Source organism: Chiloscyllium punctatum, chromosome 44 (genome assembly GCF_047496795.1).
Source record: "Chiloscyllium punctatum isolate Juve2018m chromosome 44, sChiPun1.3, whole genome shotgun sequence".
Taxonomy (NCBI): domain Eukaryota; kingdom Metazoa; phylum Chordata; class Chondrichthyes; order Orectolobiformes; family Hemiscylliidae; genus Chiloscyllium; species Chiloscyllium punctatum.
The window spans coordinates 53,542,057-53,563,934 of NC_092782.1; the positions used below are offsets into that span (position 1 = coordinate 53,542,057).

General features: G+C 39.6%; 1 protein-coding gene across 8 annotated transcripts in view; it reads left to right on the forward strand.

Annotated features, from left to right (window-relative positions):
- usp6nl (USP6 N-terminal like) overlaps window positions 1–21,878 on the forward strand; it is a 235,239-nt gene that overhangs the window by 209,564 nt on the left and 3,797 nt on the right. For all 8 annotated transcript variants that reach the window (XM_072562952.1, XM_072562957.1, XM_072562956.1 and 5 more), the window contains one exon: window positions 3,110–3,262. In XM_072562952.1, the coding sequence (XP_072419053.1) occupies window positions 3,110–3,262 (153 nt within the window). The remainder of the gene's footprint in view (window positions 1–3,109; window positions 3,263–21,878) is intronic.

Genomic DNA, 21,878 nt, shown 5'->3' on the forward strand with positions numbered 1-21,878 from the left:
TTTGTAGAGAAGGATGGAACTTTGAAGAAAGGATGATTAAGTTTTCCAATTCCAAATATGAGTAGAAAGCAGCTGGAAAAAGGGAGAGGTCCTGTATAAGGCTGCAACAAGGAACCCACATAGCCCACAAAGTGACAGGCATAAACATGGAAATAACTAGAATGGGATCCATGTGGGTACCTATAGTCACACCATTTTCTAAAAGTGAGGTGCATAAAAGGAAAAATTGTTTAAAGTGAGAATGAACTTAGCCAAGCATAGGAGTTTGGTGAATGGGAGCGAATAAGGCTACCTTTCAAGGAAGAAAAAGAGACCATCTGATGGGGTAATGGAGATGTAGAGGAATGACAAAATCTTGTTAAGGGAAGACAGTTGTTGCAAAGGAGGGTCCTCTTAGTCTTAGCTTTATAGAGATATACAGCACAGAAGCAGACCTTTTGGTCCAACTCATCCATGCTGACTAGATATCCCAACCTAACCTGGTCCCATTTGCCAGCACTTGGCCTATATCCCTCTAAACGCTTCATATTCATATTCATATACCCATCCAGATGCCTTTTAAATGCTGTAATTGTCCCAGTCTCCACCACGTCCTCTGGCAGCTCATTCCATACACGTATCATCCTCTGTGTGAAAAGGTTGCCCCTTAGATCCCTTTTATATCTTTACCCTCTCACCCTGAACCTATGCCCTCTAGTTCTGGACTCCTCCACCTTAGGGAAAAGACCTTGTCTGTTTATCCTATCCATGTTCCTCGTGATTTTATAAACCTCTATAAGGTCACCCCTCAGCCTCCGCCACTCCAGGGAAAACAGCCCCAGCCTATTCAGCCTCTCCGTCCAGCTCAAATCCTCCAACCCTGGCAACATCCTTGTAAATCTTTTCTGAACTCTTTCAAGTTTCACAGCATCCTTTCAATAAGAAGGAGACCAGAATTGCATGTAATATTCCAAAAGTGGTACTGGAAAAGCATAGCAGTTCAGGCAGCATCTGAGGAGCAGGCTGCTGCCTGAACTGCTGTGCTTTTCTAGCACCACTCTAATCCAGAATCTGGTTTCCAGTATCTGCAGTCATTATTTTTACCTATATTCCAAAAGCGGCCTCACCAATGGCTTGTACTGACCCAACATGACCTGCCAACTCGTTTTCTCAATGCTCTGACCAATAAAGGAAAGCATAACAAATGCCTTCTTCTCTATCCTACCTACCTGCAACTCTACTTTCAAGAAACTATGAACTTGCATTCCAAGGTCTCTTTGTTCATCAACATCCCCGAGGACCTTACCATTAAGTGTGTAAAGCCTGCTCTGATTTGCTTTTCCAAAATGCAGCATGTCACATTTATCTAAATTAAACTGTATCTGCCACTCCTCAGCCCATTGGCCCATTTGATCAAGATCCCGTTGTAATCTGAGGTAACCTCCACTGTCCGCTACATCTCCAATTTTGGTGTCATCTGCAAACTTAATGAGACCTCCAATGTTCGCATCCAAATTATTCCTGAAGAAGGGCTTATGCCCAAAACGTCGATTCTCCTGCTCCTCGGATGTTGCCTGGCCTGTTGTGTTTTTCCAGCACCACATTTTTCAACTCTGGTACTCCAGCATCTGCAGTCCTCACTTTCTCCAAATTATTTATATGAATGATGAAAAGCAGTGGACCCAGCACCGATCTTGTGGCACTCCACTGGTCACAGGCCTCCAGTCTGAAAAGCAATTGTCCACCACAACCCTCTGTCTTACACTTGAGTCAGTTCTGTATCCGAATGACTAGTTCTTCCTGTATTACATAAGGTCTAACCTTGCTAACCAGCCTCCCTTGAGGAGCCTTGCCCAAACACCTTATTGAAGTCTAAAAAGATCATGTCGACTTCTTCAAAGAACTCAATCAAGTTTGTGAGACATGACCTTCCACACACACAACTAGCTGACAATCTCTAATCAGTCCTTGCCTTTCCCAAACATTGTAAATCCTGTCCCTCAGGATTTCCTCCAGCAATTTGCCCACCACCGATGTCAGGCTCTCTACTCTTTCTATCTGCACAGATGCTGCCAAACCTGAAGTTCTGCAGCATTTTCTGTTGTTCTAACATACTTAATAGTTTGGTTTTTGAAAGATATACTGTAATATGCTGTTGCATACAACTGTATGGACCAAGAAGGTCTAAACCTCAATTTCTGGTCTGTTTTAAATTTCCTATTTTCACTGAGATCATTTGTGGAAGCACTAAAACTTGCCTTGAGAAACTGTGTAATTTGCTCAAGGTCTGGTCCTTATAGCTATGCTTTGACTTCCCTGGAAAAACTTGGATATCTGATAGATTGAACATTGCTCAACTACAGGGCAACACCCAATCACTTGAAAAATACACTGTTTAAGATTGCATTTTTTTATTATGTACATGGGATGTAGATATTGCTGATTAGGCCAACATTTATTGCCCAACTCCAATTGCCCTTAAAAAAAAGTGGCAGTAAGCCGTCATCTTAAACTGCTGCAGTCCTTCGGTTATAGGGACACCGCAATGTTTTTATGAAGAGAATTTCAGGATACTGACCCAGCAACAATAGTTCTAAGTCAGGATGATATGTAGCTTGGGGTGGAATTTGCAGTTAGCGTTGTTTAAATACGCCTGCTGTTCTTCTAGGTGGCATGGGATACACATTTGGAAAGCACTGTAGTGTCAGTGACCCCTTGGAGAAATACTGGAAATCTGCTGTTCCTAAACAACCATAATACTATTTATTTTTTCTCCCTCACCTAAGGGGGAGCATAGGAGGAGGGGAAGAAAAATGTATGTCAAGCAAAGAAACTACTAAGTACATAAGTGCAGGGACACACTGTGGCACCGGGTGGTGAAGTCTATATTTGTGTTGGTAATTTTCCAATATGATCAGTTCTTTATTTCTGAGGTGTGATTAAGTTATGAAGCAAAGACTAAATGTTTTATTACAGGAAGGTTAAAGCTGAAGAAGGTTACAGCAGAATATATACAGAATATATTGCTTCCTCAATTCATTGAACAGAAAATAGTGACTAAGTCAGAAATCCAAAGAAGAGAGAAGCAAATTTCTTCAAAATGGTAAAGTAATTCTGTTTATTTTTGCAGAGCATTTGATAAAGTTATCAATGGAGGATCTGATAGAATTTCTGCAGGAGACTTTGGCCAAGGACTTTTTCTTCGATGACGACTTTGTTATAGATCAGCTGCAAAACTCAATGTCTGAGTTGAAACGTAATAAACTGGACTTGCCACCAGCAGGTGAGATTTTCTGTATGGCCATTACTAATAAAAATCTCTTTTATCTTTCTTTAAAAAGATGAAAGAAATCTGGTGATTTTAGGGAAAGATTGTTCGTGTTTGTTCATGTATAGGTTTCTCTGATTTCTGTTACTTCTTCTGATCTCTTTCCTGGTGTTGGATGTTTAAAAAAAAGGATGCTCATATTCACTTGACCGGAATAATCAGTAACGTTCTTGCACGTTACTGAGTTGCACCTTTTGCAAACAGATAAGAAGGATCTTAGATATTCGTTAGCAATTGACTGGTCTTTCCATTCGTATGTTTATGGAATACTGAATAGAAAAGCTAAATTGAAAGGGAGCATGATAATAGAAATGATTTAGAAGGTGACATCTAAGAGGCCTCATGAATTTCTGCAGTGCGTCTTATGGGTGGTACACACTACTGCAACTGAGTGTCAGTGGTGGAGGGACTGGATGCTAGTGGACATGATGCAAATCAAGCAAGCTGCTTTGACCTGGATGGCGTCAAACTTCTTGATTATTATTGGAGCTGCACTCATCCAACCAAGGAGGGAGGATTCTAGCGTAGTGCGGACTTGTGCCTTGTAGATAGTGTACAGGCTTTGGGGAGTCAGGATTTCAGATACTCAGTGAGGATTTCTAGCCTCTAATCTGCTCTAATAGCCACTGTATTTGTTTGGCAAGTCCAGGTGAGTTTCGGGTCAATGGTAACCCCCAAAATGTTAATAGTAGGTGCTTCAGTGGTGATAACGCCATTGAATGTCGAAGGGCAGTGGTTAGACTGTCTCTTTTTGGAGATGGTCACTGCCTTCCATTTGCATGGCATAACTGTTATTGAGCTGGAATAAATTGAGCTGTTCCTTTTGGGTCATTGCACATTGTACTTCACTGGTTTTGACAATAGCAGCTCAACCATTTATTGGATATTCTAGTTCATGTGCTTTGCATCATGTTATTTGTTCTATTTTAACTGTATTCCTTATAACCCGAAATGACAGAGAATTACTTTGAGTTCTGCTTAACCATGAAATCTTATTATGTTTCTCTGCTGCATTCCGTGAAATAAAGAGTTTTTCAGCTTTACTTTGTAAATGCTTGCTGAATTTCTGGATCTGTCTCCTCCAGTGCTGCCTTGAAATCAATCAAAATAACGAAAAAGAAACTGAGTAAACATGAATATATCATCACCATTATTAAATTCATGACAAACATATTAGACATTATACAAGATCAACTTGCTTTTAAGTCAGCATGCTCAGTTGGTAAATAGCTTTTCTGAGTTAGTTCATTTGCACAACAACTTTAATAATGGTAAGGGCTTGAAAGTGTCATTTTTAAATTGTATATATATTGAATAATTATGTTTGTTTCAATTGTTTTTAAAATGTTTCCAACAGTCTCATTAGCATCTATTGATTGTCAGCTTTTTCATAAATTGACCTTGGACTGAAGTCTGAAAAGTATAGTATGGTTAATTGGTCACTGAATTTGCTTGAAAAGGTGACTAATTACAGAACTTTTTCAGGACTCGTGCATAATTTAGGTTCTTTACTTGATTTCAAAAGGTATAATTTTATATTATCTTTGTGAAACTGGGTTTCCATATTGATAAATAAAGAATGTAACTCTTCATGCTAACTAGACTATTGCTCTCACCTCCTTCTCCTCCTCCTCCTCTTGCTAAAATCTAAGTTAAGACCTTTGACAGGTGAATCCAGTGCATGACCATTGCATCCAGCTGGAGGATCAAAATCAAATTTCAGCCTCAACTGACTTGAAATTGAGTGATATCATCCAGGATCAAGGAAGAATTGGAAGGATTGTGGGACATCTCTGCACTATGTGCAGACAGTCCCTATTCAAAGCTTAGAGAAGGGAACTGCTAACCTATTTCTATAGATATAATTAAACATGTTGAGAGGAGCAAAGAATTGCTTTGGAGAGATGGTTTGGAGACTGGAGTTGAGAGAAGGATTGATTATCAAAGCTTTTTCATGTATCCCAGATTTCCAGAAGTTATTTGACAAGGTGCCATGTCATATGTTATTTTGGATAATAAAAGATCATGTTTAGGGACTTGTGAAGAAAATGGAGTCAGGATCGGTAAATACTTTTAAGGCAGAGATGGATAAATTCTTGATAGGTAAGGGAACAAAAGGGGTTACCAAGAGTTTAATTGGGACTGTGAAATTCAAAACACAAACAGATCAGCTGTGATCTTATTGAATAGTGTAGCATATGGAGGCGCTGGAGGTCTGCTTCTCCTTCTGTTTTGTATGTTCATATTCCATTCAGAAGTATAAAGTTGGTGTACAAGCTTAACAAAATTAAAATGATTGAAGGAAAGGTAAGAGTTTCGCCTGAAACAGTTTTTGGAAGCAAATTTAACCATCGAAGAACATCTCCTCGCCAAGGTATTTTGAACTTAAGCGACGCCATTTAAGATCCAGTACATTTCAATTTTGTGACATTGTCTGCTATAGGGAACATCCAACTGCCATCTTTTTTTATTTACCCATTTGTGCCTAGCTATATTGTTGTGTGTGTACATCCTCCCTACCTCATTGGAATTGACACTGCAAGTTAAGTTCTTTGTTTTCATGCAATCTTAGTTTTAAACCATGTGGAAGACCAAATTTTGGAAGTAAGCTGGTAAAGGAGTATATTTTTTTAAATTATTCATTCATGGGATACAGGTATCATTGGCAAAGCTAGTATTTATTATGTAACCCTAACTCATACTTAAAAAATGACGTCAAACTGCAATTCACTTGATGTAGCTGTATTCACCATGCTCTGAAGGAGTTTGTAGATTTTGAAGCGTCAAGTTTGAAGGAACCGCAGTGTAGTTCCATTTCAGTTTGTGAGAGACTTGGAAGAGAACTTGAATGTGGGTGTGCTATAATGTGCCTATTAGTTGTCCTTTTAGGTTGCAGATTTAGAAGGTTTTTGAGTTTCTGTATTACATCATATTGACAGAATACACTGCCTGTGGTGGAGAATTTAAATGTTAAAATTGACGGTGACGTGCAGGAGGTACCAAGGCCTAAGGAAAGTTACTAGCCTAGTATTCCAGTGCAATGCAAAAAGGAGTGTCGAAGTTTCAGAACTTTATGAATGCACACCTTTTCAAAACTAAAGACTTGCAATGGGCAATCAGTCTTGCCCCAAAAATGAGTAAATCATTGTTCCAAGACCATAATGTGTGTAAATATGGCATGTATTATGTTGTTTGTTGAGTTTTGTTTTGAAGAGCTGAGATCAAGAAGTTATTACTTAATTGCATTCCCCTGCAGTTTATAGTGTGTTAGTTGCAAACATTCACCAACTATCAAATGCTTGGGATAAAGGATATATTGGGCCAGTAAGCCAAATATTTAAAATATTGGATGTTTTAATACAATATCTGGAAAAGTTTTGATTTCTGAAATGCAAGTTGTGTTAACTTCTTACAGGCTGCAATTCTATTTGGAATTGGTACTTCAAGCCATTGTTCTGAAACTAATGCAGGCAGAACATCCACCTAAATTGCTTAACAGTTTACATTCTGTTGAGAATTCTAATTGGTTAATATGGCTTTAAAATTACAAGACCTCTGAAATAATCAAAAGTGTAATGTTTTTGCCTTAAAAATGTGGAATGAGTGTGAATATTTTGTTGGCTTAATATATTTATTGTCAGTGTGTGACTGTTGTACAATTTAATACTGAAATAAGATTTGAAATAGTTGTGATGATTGTAATTTAGTCCTTTTCCAGTAGATGGCAGGAAAGTTTGTCCATCTGACCTTGCTAACAAAAACAACTGAATGACAAAAATGTTTACCTGCTACTTTATTTGATATATTTACTACCAGTGATGGGTTTTGAACTTGCTCTCTGCATTCTGTATTAATCAAATCCACAACCTAACCAACTTGTTATTCATGGAACTGATGAGACCATATCTGAAGTAATGCATATAGTATTGGCAAACCTATTTAGGATTGATGTAAAGGAACAATGTAAATGAGTTAGAAGCAGGTTGGTGAAAGAATATGAGACTAAAACTTGGAATGGATGGCTTTTCTTATGAAGACATTTTGGGCAGGCTAGGCTTTTATCCAATGAAATTTAGAAGAGTAAGAGGTAATTAGATTGAAACATATAAGATCCTTAGGAGTCTTTATAGGGTGCAGATGGTTAGTATGTTTCCCCTTGTGGGGAAAATCTGTGATTAAGTTCACTGCTTTAAAATAAGGGATTGTCCATTTAAGACGGAGATGAGGTGAGTTTTTTTTTTCCTCACAGATGTTTATAAGTCTTTGCAACTCTCTTCCTCAGAAGGCCTTGGAAGTAGAGTCCTTTGAATATATTCTAGGTAAACTAGTGGGAATTTGAAATCTTTGTTTTCCTAAAAGCACTTGCTGTTTTTTCTTTTCCACTTTTGTTTAAAATAAGGTGAAAATCACCAATCTACATGTGGGATCGGGTCATTTTTTTTTCTCTTTAAAAAAAACTCATTAAGAAAAGAATGTGGGAGCCAGACTGAATGTGTAGGATGAAATATATTGACTACTGTGAAGAAGCTGGAATTCAGTGGACTGCAAGAACTAGGCTTCTTTTCAACCATCCAAGAACTATTGAAGTTGTCATCAACTTCATGTGCCTTAACATGGACTAAAGAAATCTTCCTACACCATTGTTAAACATCGAACGTTACAGTGCAGTACAGGCCCTTCGGCTCTCGATGTTGTGCTGACCTGTCATAGCAATTTGAAGCCCATCTAACCTACACTATTCCATGTACGTCCATATGCTTGTCCAATGATGACTTAAATGTCCTTAAAGTTGGCGAATCTACTACCGTTGCAGGCAAAGCATTCCATACCCTACTACTGAGTAAAGAAACTACCTTTGACATCTGTCCTGTATCTATCACCCCTCAGTTTAAAGCTATGACCCCTTGTGCTTGCCGTCACCATACTTGGAAAAAGGCTCTCCCTGTCCACCCTATCTAACCCTCTGATTATCTTATATGTCTCTATTAAGTTACTTCTCAACCTTCTTCTCTCCAACGAAAACAGCCTGAAGACCCTCAGCCTTTCCTCATAAGACCTTCCCTCCATACCAGGCAACATCCTAGTATATCTCCTCTGCACCCTTTCCAAAGTTTCCACGTCCTTCTTATAATGCAGTGACCAGAACTGTACACAATACTCAATGTGCGGCCACACCAGAGTTTTGTACAGCTGTAGCATAACCTCATGGTTCCGGAGCTCGATCCCTCTATTAATAAAAGCTAAAACACTGTATGCCTTCTTAACAACCCTGTCAATCTGGGTGGCAACTTTCAAGGATCTGTGTACATGGACACCAAGGTCTCTGCGCATCGACACTACTAAGATTCTTACCATTAACCCAGTACTCTGCATTCCGGTTACTCCGACCAAAGCATATCACCTCACACTTGTCCGCATTAATCTCCATTTGCCACCTCTCAGCCCAGCTCTGCAGCTTATCTATGTCTCTCCTTCGTCACTATCCACAACTCCACCGACCTTAGTGTCGTCTGCAAATTTACTAACCCACCCTTCTACACCCTCATCCAGATCGTTTTTAAAAATGACGAACAGCAGTGGATCCAACACCGACCCTTGCGGTACACCACTAGTAACTGGACTCCAGGATGAACATCTCCCATCAACCACCACCCTCTGTCTTCTTTCAGCAAGCCAATTACTGATCCAAACTGCTATATCTCCCACAATTCCATTCCTCCGCATTTTGTACAATAGCCTACTGTGGGGAGCGTTATCGAACGCCTTGTTGAAATCCATATACACCACATCAACCGGTTTACTCTCATTTACCTGTTTGGTCACCTTCTCAAAGAACTCAATAAGGTTTGTGAGCCATGACCTACCGTTCACAAAACCGTGCTGACTATCCCTAATCAAATTATTCTTTTCTAGATGGTTATAAATCCTATCTCTTATAACCTTTTCCAACACTTTACCAACAACTGAAGTAAGGCTCACTGGTCCATAATTACCAGGGTTGTCTCTACTCCCCTTCTAAAACAGGGGAATCACATTTGCTATCCTCCAGTCTTCTGGCACTATTCCTGTAGACAGTTACGATTTAAAGATCAATGTCAAAGGCTCTGCAAATCTCCTTCCTGGCTTCCCAGAGGATCCTAGGATAAATCCCATCCAGCCCAGGGGACTTATCCATTTTCACATGCTGCAGGATTTCTAATAGCTCTTGTGAACCTCAATCCTACCTAGTCTAGTAGCCTGTATCTTAGTATTCTCCTCGACAACGTTGTCACTTTCTAGAGTGAATACTATCAAAAAATATTCATTTAGTGCTTCCCCTATCTCCTCTGACTCCACACAACTTCCCACTACTATCCTTGATCTTACTCTCGTCATTCTTTTATTCCTTAAATACCTATAGAAAGCCTTAGGGTTTACCCTGATCCTATCCGCCAACAACTTCTCATGTCTCCTCCTGGCTCTTCTGAGCTCTCCCTTTAGGTCTTTACTGGCTACCTTGTAACCCTCAAGCGCCCTAACTGAGTCTTCACATCTCATCTTACCATAAGCCGCCTTCTTCCTCTTGACCAGAGATTCCACTTCCTTTGTAAACCACGGCTCCTGCGCTCTACAGCTTCCTCCTTACCTGACAGGTACATACTTATCTAGGACACACAGGAGCTTTTCTTGAATAAGCTCCACATTTCTAATGTGCCCATCCCCTGCAGTTTCCTTCCCCATCCTATGCTTCCTAAATCTTGCCTTTCCCCCAGCTATAGCTCTTGCCCAGTGGTATACACCTATTCCTTTCTATCACTAAAGTAAACATAACAGAATTGTGATCGCTCTCACCAAAGTGCTCACCTACTTCCAAGTCTAACACCTTGCCGGGCTCATTACCCTATACAAATCTAATGTTGCTTCGCCCCTTGTTGGTCTGTCTACATACTGTGTCAGGAAGCCCTCCTGTGCACACTGGACAAAAACTGACCCCCCCCCCATAGTACTCGTACTATAGTGTTCCCAGTCAATATTTGGAAAGTTGAAGTCCCCCATGACAACTACCCTGGCTCTCTCACTCCTATCGAGAATCATCTTTGCTATCCTTTCCTCTACATCTCTGGGACTATTTGGAGGCCTATAGAAAACTCTCAACAGGGTGACCTCTCCTTTCCTGTTTCTAACCTCCGTCCATACTACCTCAGTTGACGAGACCCCAAACATCCTTTCTCCAACTGTAATACTGTCCTTGACCAAGAATGCCACATCTACCCCTCTTTTACCATCTTCTCTGTTCTTACTGAAACATCTAAATCCTGGAACCTGCAACAACCCTTCCTGTCCCTGCTCTGTCCATGTCTCCGAAATGGCCACAACATCAAAGTCCCAGGTACCAACCCATGTTGCAAGTTCACCCACCTTATTCTGGATGCTCCTGACCTTGAAGTAGACACACTTCAAACCAACTTCTTACTTGCTGGTGCCATCTTGCGTCCCTGAAACTTGATTTTGGACCTCCCTACTCTCAACCTTTTCTATACTCGAACGACAATTTTGGTTCCCATCCCCCTGCTGGATTAGTTTAAACCCACCCCAATAGCCTTAATGAATTTCCCCCCCCAAGGATATTGGTACCCCTCTGGTTCAGATGAAGACCATCCTGCTTGTAGAGGTCCCACCTACCCCAGAAAGATTCCCAATTATCCAAGAATCCAAAACCCTCCCTCCTGCACCATCCCTGTAGCCACGTGTTCAACTCCTCTCTCTCCCTATTCCTTGCCTCACCAGCACATGGCATGGGCAACAAACCAGAGACAACAACTCTGTTCATCCTAGCTCTAAGCTTCCATCCTAGCTCCCTGAATTTCTGCCTTAAATCCCCATCTCTCTTCCTACCCATGTTATTGGTGCCTATGTGGACCACAACTTGGGGCTGCTCCCCCTCCCCATTAAGGATCCCAGAAACATGATCAGAGACATCACAAACCCTGGCACCTGGGAGGCAACACACCAACCGTGAGTCTCTCTCATCCCCACAGAACCTCCTATCTGTCCCCTAACTATGGAGTCCCCAATGACTACTGCTCTGCTCCTCTTCCCCCTTCCGTTCTGAGCAGCAGGGACAGACTCTGTGCCAGAGCCCTGTACCCCACTGCTTTCCCCTGGTAAGCCGTCCCCCCCAACAGTATCCAAAATGGTATACTTATTATTGAGGGGAATGGCCACAGGGGTTCCATGCACTGCCTGCCAGTTCCCTTTCCGTCCCCTGACTGTAACCCATCTGCCTTTTTCTTGTACCTGAGGAGTGACTACCTCCCTGTAACTCCTCTCAATAACCACCTCTGCCTCCCGAATGATCCAAAGTTCATCCAGCTCCAGCTCTAGTTCCCTAACACGGTTTTCGAGGAGCTAGAGTTGGGTGCACTTCCCGCAGATGTGGTCAGCAGGGACACTAGTGGTGACCCTTACCTCCCACATTCGGCAGGAGGAACATTCAACTGCCCTAACCTCTATTCCCACTATTCTAATTTCCCAAAGAGACTGTTGAAAAATAATGAATAAAAAATAAACTCGTTACCTTACCAATCTGGCGCACAGAACTTTTTTTTTAGGTTAGAGGAAGAGGATGGGTGGGAGACACTCCCCGAGTAGCGTTTCGGGTAACGCGTCCACACAAATATATGACTTCCCAGAAGTCCTTCGCTCCTCCCTCGCACCTCTCAGCAAATGGAGGCCCCGACACCTGAAGTGAGGTTTTTAAACAGTTAGACTCACCTTCCCAGAAGTCCTTCGCTCCTCCCTCGCACCTTTCAGCAAATGTTGTTGGACTCTGTTGTTGAAATGAATGTTTTCTCTATCACTGTTGCTGAGAAGATACTGGAATACTTTCACAGGTCCTATTGGGAAAAATGCCCCCCTTGCTGCTGTTGCTGTCAGGGTTCTAGAGGTAACTTGCATCATGAATTTTACAACCAAAAGTAAGCTTTTCCCAAGTCTATGCCTGGTGTTTAGGGTTACTGGCTATTTCCCAGCCTTTGCAATCACACTTGCCGACAGTAATTGTGGACATTTTCATAGAAATTTGCAATATTTACAGAGTCAAAATAAACAGTGCCCTCTACTGTCTCCTTAACAATCTGCTGAAAAGTAAGTTAGCAGTGATCAAGATTTATCACATCATTAAAAATCTGAGTTGTCAAACCTACCTGATTCTGCTGCATCATTAATGGTTATCAAGTAAGCACTTCATATTTCAGAGTCACTTGGTCAGCTGTTGGTGTAAGAAAGCATTTGGAGGGGTAAACCATTTCAGACAGCAACTTCCTGATTTCAGCATTTAACTCCCCATGTGCTGAAATTCACTGCGTGATTTATTCTTTAATAATAGTGAGCGCTGATCTGGCTGTTAATTCTACTGGGTGAATATGTAACAATTTAAAATCTATTTAAGTTGTTTTCATAATTTAGTTTGGTGTGGAATAACATTGTTTCATTGTTTTGTTACATTGGTGACCAAAGATGTACCCATTCAATTATACTGGCCTTTTCAGTTAGTTGTTTGTGTTAGCCATTCTATTAGTATGACAGATGCTAGAGAACAAGACCTAATATGTAGTCTACAACTTAAAAAGTCCCAAAACTCCCGTTTTTCTTCAGTAGAGAAAGTAAAGGTTTGTGACCAGCGGGTATGGGACCATGTAAATGCTTTCTGATTCTCCTTTTGCACTTGGTGATTAATCTGTTAAAGTTATGAGCATAATGATATTCAATTGCCCATCTCTTAGGTTTATGTTAAAAGTGCTTTTCCTAAGTGTTTAAGGGCCACTGTAGCAATTTATGCCATTTTAATTATATGTGCATGCATGGAACTTGCCCTCTATGCTGTCTATATTTAATAGGGCAGCATAGAGAGCAAGTAATCAATAAGCATCTTGGTCAGGGAGTCGTTGATTACCATCATACTCCAAAGGTCACAGTAGTAGTGTTAATTTTATGTCTTGATAAACTATACAGTGTAAGACTACTGTAATCTACCGTTCAACTGTACCTGAAAGCTATGTTATCATATGGATAATTCATGGAGAACTTTAGATTTATACAATGACTAGTCAAAACTAATATAATGCCAGAAAAAGTTATAGTGCATAAATTTTGATGAGTGGCTATTGGTAATTTAGGAGCCATCAAAAAATGTTGATTTGGATTCCTTCACTGTGATGGCTAATACTTTGGCAACAAAATATGTGTATGAAAGATTGAAAAGAAATGCTTTCAGATGCTGATTGAAGTTACAGTTTTAAGTTTTTATTGATAGTATCCCAGTTCAGTCTGTTGGTGGCATCTCTTGATTGGTGCAGGAAACACAAATGTTTGAAAGTTTAAGGTGGATATCAAGAACTTTTTTTAAAATTTGGCTGGACTTTGAGAGATTGTTTCCACATTATAACTGATCTCTTCCTTCCTCTCCACCTCAGTCCTCTTGTTTCTTTTCTCCTTATTGACAGATACCAAACGTCTTACTCTGCCTGGGGGCCACTTTCACCTCTACAGCAATAGTTGGTGGGGCAACAGATCATGGTTTTTTTGTGTTTTGCTGGAAGTTGGTTTGGCAAAAACAGTTAGAATTTTCCCACATGTATGAAATTCTGATTCTGAAATTTTGCCAGTGTTTTCTAGTGAGGATCTTGTCAAAACTGTGAACGTTTACATTTAAATTGGATCTGATAAATCATAAAGGATGTAATAAAATTCTTATCTGTGGGTACCTCACAATTTCTGGATTTAATGATTTGCGTGCTGAAATTCATGTCCTCCTTGAAATTTTGGAAACATGCAGATGATGTTTGTCGCAGAGGTTTATTATCATTGAAACTGTTTGTTTTATTTTAATGCCAAATATTCCAAACCAGAATTTTACAGTAGTGGAGTTCTCTAGTGTTTCGAATTGAGAATGTTTCTGGTGAATTTCTGGAGTATTGTGAAAAGGGCCAAATCACACTCTAGGTTGTCCCTTGCAACAATTGGGAGTTAAAACGTTGCTTCACAGATATTCCAGCCCTTCAAAATAAACGATTTAATGTCGTCAGGTTAGAAATTAATTGTCTTTTTATAAAGACCATATCATATTGGATCATAAAGTGTTCAATTTCTTCCAAGTAAATTCCTGCCATTATATAGAGTAAACTCAATTTTTAAAAATTGAAATTGTAATCAAAGTCAGCAACATAGGTTATTTCTTTCTCTAATTTTCTTTTAATTTTTTTTTCTTAATACTTGCTGGAATGTAAGCCTAAATTTGGTGAGGCTATTTGTGTTAACTTTGATACTCAGTATCATGGTTGTCCCAGAAATTCCCATTGTACTGAGCACTGAAAATTGGCGGAGAAAGTTATTTTGGACAGAAATTTGATCTTGTATCAAGTATACAGATAATTTTTAGGTATTAACGTTTTCAGAGTCGAGGCTTGTTAACTGAAAGTCTTCTTATTCCATGCTTACTTGTATTTGCAGACAAGGCCGATTATGCTCTGTATCAATTCAGTCCTTGTCCTTAATCATACCAAGTAGTTGTGATCCATTATACTGCTCGTGATCCAAATCTGATTCATTTTTTCATAGATTTTGATTCAAAATTTCATTAATGTGGGAAAAGGTTATGTAAAATCATGCATGGCCATATTAAAGTGAACATGTTTTTTTTCTTTGGATACTGCAATCTCATGCTTTTTTGCATATGAAAATATTCTCTGACTGCAACAATTAATGCATTACTGTCACTAGCTTCTCTCGTAGCTCTTCATTACATATCTTTGAATGTTTCTCTGTCATGTTCAGGATTGCTCAAAAAAATGAACATAATTTGTTCAACAATTGTACCTTTGTTCAAAATGTCACTAATCAAAGCAGTGATGACAGATTTGGCTTTGTTTGAATATCTGGCTGTTGGGTGCTGCTATGACTGTGTCACTATCAGTTTTTTAAAAATTGAATTGAATTAATTCACGTTTATTGTCATGTGTACTAACACGAGTACAGTGAAATGTTTATAAGTTGCCACTTAACAGTGTCATTTTAGGTACAAAGTATCTTAGGTACAGACTTGAAAAATGTCATGCTGGAAAAACACAGCAGGCCAGGCAGCATCACTTTCTCCTAGTTTATCTTAGGTACAGAGCCTTGTAACAAAGCAGAAAAATAAAACAAAGTTTAAAAAGTTAAACATTGCCGTCCTCCTCAATAAAAAGTAGAAAAACAAAGAAACACAGTTTACAGTTCAAAACCCTAGTCCATAAACACGTGGCAGTGTTGGGCTAGTACTCCTCACAAGGGCTCAACCTCGCCCCCGTCCAGGCTCCCTATTTTCACAGCCTTGTAGCCTGTTCGTGACCACCATTGCCATGGGAAGCTAGTTCCCACTGCCTCAGGCCTCTGTTTGAAGGTGCATATTTATGAATTTTATGTAACACAATTACAAGTCAGATGGCTATAAATAAAATGTGAAACACAACATTATTAGTATTAAAAAACATTTCAGGTTAATGTTTTTGAATTTGATAGAGGTCAAATGTATTGCATAGGTCATAATTTATGACTGCTGCCTCATAGACCACTTATTAAGACGTTTCAAGAAATGCATTCAAAAATGGGTTTAACTATTAATGATGAAACATAATATGCTTTCCTCGTTGAAGAGGATTTGTTGTTATCTAACTGGAATGATATCCAGTGTTGCAAATGTTCTTAAAACAATTCATATTTGTCCTTTTATGATTAGAAAAGAGCTATAAGACCTTCATAAAATGAAATTGGATCCTAGCGCAAGCCAGTGCAAGTTATAGGAGGCATATTGATAGGTTAATTTTAGAAGAATCATAAAGATGGACAGGAATTTAGCAAATTCCAAGAGGCTTAAGGAAATACTACAGCTGAGCAGCCAAAGTATTTGAATTGAATTTATTGTCACATGTACCGAGACACAGTGAAAAGCTTTGTTTTGCAAGCAATATGGGCAGATCACCATAGTTAAATAGCATAGATAAGTAAATAATAGGTAAACAGCGGCAAAATCCAAAACACAAGTACAGGAGAATGTTACGAGTTTGAGAGTCCATTCAGTATTCTAACAACAGTAGGGTAGAAACTGTTTTGAAACCGGCTGGTGCGTATGTTCAGTCTTCTGTACCTTCTGCCCGATGGTAGAGGTTGTAGAAACACTTTTGCCAGGGTGGGATGGATCTTTGAGAATGCTTGCGGCCTTTCTTTGACAATGGGCCTGGTAGTTGGATTCTATATATGGGAGGTTGGCCTTTGTGATTGTCCGGGCCGAGTTCACCATTCTCTGTAACCGTCTCATACCAGGTAGTGATACATCCAGACAGAATGCTCTCGATGGCTCACCTATAAAAGTTGGCAAGGGTATTCACCGTCATATCAAATTTTGTCAGCTGCCTGAGGAAGAGACAACATTATTGGGCCTTTGTAACCAGTGCATCCATGTGAAGAGTCAAAGAGAGCTTGTGGATGACCACTCCCAGGAGCTTGACACTCCACTTGTTCCACCTCTGTGCTGTTAATGTGTAGGGGTGCATGAGTAACATCCTGTCAAAAGTCAAAAATAGGTTCCTTGGCTTTGCCGGCATTGAGAGCTAGGTTGTTCTCGGTGCACCATTTTTTGCAGATCTTCCACCTCCTGTCTGTAGTCTGTTTTGTAGCCATCTGAGATTTGACCAACTATGGTGGTGTCAACAGCAAACTTGTAAATGGCATTAGTCTGGTATTTGGTGATGCAGTCGTGGATATACAGTGAGTAAAGTAGAGGGTTGAGTATGCACCCGTGGGGTGGTCCAGTGTTGAGTGTTAGTGAGGATGAAATATTGTCCCCAGTCTTCACTGATTGTGGCGTGTGGGTCAGGAAACTGCAGATCCAGTTGCAGAGAGTGGGGCTTAGTCCAAGATCACTAAGTTTAGTAATCCGTCTCGACAGGATAATAGTGTTGACTACAGTTCAGCCTTCAATGAGTAGGATTCTTATGAAGCTGTTCTTGGTGTTCTAGGGAGGAGTGAAGGGCAAGTGACATGGTATCTGATGTGGATCTGTTGGTCCGATAGGCAAATTGGAGTGGGTCAAGAGTAGTGGGGAGACTGGAATTGATTAATGCCATGACCAGCCTTTCAAAGCACTTCATGACCACCGATGTTAGGGCCACTGGGCAGTAGTCATTGAGACATACTGCATGAGCCTTCTTAGGCACAGGGATGACATTGGCCCTCTTGAAACAGGCAGGGACAGTGCCTTGCTGCAGGTAGAAGTTGAAGATGTCCAAGAAGACCTCTGCTAGTTGACCTGCGCATGCTGTGACTGCATGGCCTGGTACTCCATCTGGTCCCATCGCTTTCCTTGGATTCACACGAAAGCTGATCTGACCTCTGATGCAGTGATTATTGGGATAGGATTTGTCGGAATAGGTGTTACCTGTCTGCCGAAATTCTGCTCAAAGCGAGTGTGGAAGGCATTGAGACGATCTGGGAGGGATATATCATCGTCTGCTATCTTGCACTGTCTCTTTTTAGAACCTGTGATGCCATTTCAGTCTTTGCCATAGTCACCAGGTATCTGTCTGGGTCCTAGGATTCCCAGAAGCATGGCATTCAACCAGAACTGTACAACAAACACATTGACCTGGATCTCATTTACCACCCTTTGAGAACAAGAGCAGGAAATGACATCACGCTAGGAAATGACATCACCAACCCAAGGAAACCCAAGCACTTAAATAGAATGCGGGCTATATCACCAGTGCTTCATCCAGAGACTCACTTAAGATGTTACCTAGTATGGTGATGAAACGTCTGAAAATGAACCTTCCAGCTCAACGAGCAAACCTACATTCATATAGATAGATATATATCTATCTCAAAACATTGAGCCTTATTCGATGCACCCAGAAAAAAGCATATAAACTGACTGTACTTGCTTCAACTCAACAAAATAGGTGTCAACCTTCACTCATTCATTTCTTCGGGCAATATCCTCACCAATCAGAGTCAACTTAACTGATTTTAAAATTTAAACAAAGTCTGGCAGTTAATCATTAATCATCATTAATGGGCGCATTCTTTATGTCAATGCCTCTACCACAGTCCACTTACCAACTAAAGAGCACTCTTCTGTCTTGCTTATAAATCTGTTGGATATTTTCTTAATTGTTATTTGTATTGATGAGTGTAAGGTGAAAAGATACAACGTAATGGAATCTTTTTAAAGTGATACTCAAATCCTCAAAACAGTAAGCCATGAAGGAAAGTACATTCGCTATCATTCACTTTAAAGAATTTTATTGAATGAAATAAAGTTGAAGATACACTTTTGGGAATAAAGTAGAAGCTGAAATATCCTTTGAAAAAATTTCTATTAAAACTTGTGAATATTTATCATGCTGAGATTTTGCATTTCACAAATATAAAATGTTTGTATTGGGATAGAGATTGGTTAATAGTAATTATGATTTTGTACATCTTAAGCCCTTAGATATGTCTGGGCAACTGAACATATGATAAACAGTAGCACCCTAGAAGCACTTAGGATCAGAGACCCGCTTGATCTGCACATTCAATCGACCTGAAGGTTAGCAGGACAGATAAATAAAAGTTGTTTAGAAAGCACATCGGCTAATAAAGACAATTATCCTAAGTATACAGTTTAAGAGGAAGGAAGTTATGCCGAAATTGTAGTTTTAAGAAGTGTTGGTTAAGCCACAACTAGAATATTGGGTATAGTTCTGGAATCCACCTTTTAAGAAGGATGTGATTGTACTGGAGAGGGTGCAGGGGCAATTTATCAGGATGTTGTCTGGGCTAGACTTTTAATTATGAAAGGAGATTGGATATACTTTGATCTACATCATCTGCAGTTCTTTTGGGTTTTTTTTGGATATACTGGGGTTGTTTCCATTGGAAGAGAGGATACGGGGGGTGGGAATCAAGATTGATACAAATAAAATTGAGAAGTGTAGACAGGAATAAACTTTTCACCTTGGTACCGAGAGAGATGAGGTGAGCATAATTTAAGGTAAGGGGACAAAGGTTTGGAGGCAATCTAGAATTCACTGACAGAAAGCCTCACTGTTTAATAAGTATTTAGATATACACTTGTGATATCAAGGCATACAAGGCTATGAGCCAAAAGATGAGATTAGAATTGTCAGGTGGTTGTTTTTGACCAAGGTGGTCTGAGTGAAGGGCCTTTTTCAGTGCTGTAAATCTCTATGACTATGACATTATTCAACCAAGCATAACTTTTTCAGTGTAAACATTCACAGCAAACTTGCGACGTATAAGAGGAAGTTAATGTCATCTCAAATGATATCTAAAGGTCGTCATCTGGGATGACTTCATTGCAATCTGTGAAGGAGTAGTAAATCACTGGTCCAATGGTAGTGGGTTTTTGTTTATATTTGCTTGCAAAGTCAGATACAGATTTCCTTGTTAGGGCGGCATAGTGGTTAGCACTACATCCTCTGTCAGGGACCCAGGTTCAATTCCAGCCTCAGCCGACTGCCTGTGTGCAGTTTGCATGTTCTTCCCTTGTCTCTGTGGGTTTGCTTCAGTTTCCTCCCACAGTCCAAAGAACTGCAGGTTAGGTGAATCGGCCAAGCTAATTGCCCCATGGTGCTCAAGGATGTGCTGGATGGGTGAGTCAACCGTGGTAAAATACAGGGTTACAGGGATAATATGGGGAGCTGAGTTTAAGTGGGATGCTCTTCAAAAGGTTGATGTTCACTCAGTTGGCCAAATGGTCTCTCTTCACTCTGTAGGGATTCTGTGATTTCTGGATTTGTGTTCAGCTATATATGCTGATGCCAGAAACTGGTTTCTGGTTCACAATTATATTGAAAACCAACAGGCTGTCATTACAACTGCAAACTTCAAACCAATTTTTCCAATTTCCTTAACATGATCTAGTTGGAGTTCATCCATAATCATCACTTGAAATTTATCATCAAAAAGATGTTGAAAGGACCAAAGATGGATTAATTTTTCTTTTCACTACCTCTTTGTTTTTACTGTGCGTTGTCTGGCTGAGATGAGGCAGTTATCCAGTTAATTGACGCGCTATGTTGCCAAACTCCACTAAGTTTAACACTTTATAAAATGTTAGTATGTGCTTCCAGTTTATCTGATCTAATATTACCTTGTGTCAGGCAAAGCTACAGGTGTAGTAAGAAAAATGGTTGTTCTTCATAGCGTTCTCCTGTAACATTTTGTTACAGAACTGAGGTAAAGAACTGCAATAATGCAGATAATTTGTTTAATATTTGTAAATATACAAGTTCTATTGAAGTATTCAAAAAATGCTCCGCAAACCAAGTTACTTTGAACTGAGTGATATTTATTTAAGCAAGCACAGCAGCCTTTCTGCTCCATCTCATTCCACAAACAAGCGTTGAGATCCATGAATTGTGTATCCTCTCAATGATGAGTATTTATTTGAATCCCAGAGAACTCTGAGCACTTCCTTAAGTAAAGCCATGGATCATGCCTGATCATCTAGCCCCCTGACCAGGCAGATGGAAAGTCATTAATATCTTGCTTCTTTGGCAATGCAGTACTTCCTCAATATGTTGTCAGCCTTGGATTTGGACTTTAATTTCACTAAGATTCTGTATTCAAACCTTTGCAACAGAATAAAGCATAGTACAGATCCTCCGGCCCTTGATGTTGTGCTGACCTGTGAAACCAATGAAGCAGAATTGAATGTATTACCAACTTAATGAAACATTTGTATTGTCTGTTAGAATTAAACTTCTCTGCTCCCTTGGACTTACTTTCTAGAGATGCATTTTATCTGATGAACACAATTTGATGCCAAAATAGTCAGTACCTTAAAATAAGGAACTGTTACCATCAAAAATGTACTTCCTACAGTTTTGCTAACCTCTTTTAGAAACAGCCTTTTGTCAGTAAGTTCTTAAAGGTTTTTAATTAAAGGTTTTTAGTTCAGTGGTATTTTTGTTTATTTCTGTATTTTGCACAAGGGACCAATAAATAACTCTCAAGGATGGATTCCCAGCTTATTTGATTTTTTTGTTGTTTGACTTGTCAAAACATGGAGGTCAACTACAGCAATTTGATTGTTAAGAATTAACTAAGCCAACACAAGTGTAAAGACTTATGTCACGTGGTTTTTAAATATGTTGTGCAGCCTGATATTAATCAAGCTAGATTGAACTTGAAAGATGATATCCCTCCATGATTTAGAATGAACAAAATCTCAGATTTACTGTACTTCCTAATTTACAGCAGTACATTTGATCAAATAATGCTACTCGTGCAAACTTGTTGTCAATTGCCTTTGATAAGCCTGATGCGAACAATGCAAACTTACCTAAAGCCAAAGAAAACTGTCCCCATTATTTTAAAGAGCACATTTTGCAATGCAATTCAATATAGTTGTACAGTTGACAGTTGAAAGACTCTGAAACTTTGTTTTCAACCGTTTATAACAGCATGTTGTGTATTAACTTTGATAAAGTAGGTATAAAATTAAGGACATGATTGAAACATTCCTGATTATAAAAGATGTAGAGATGCA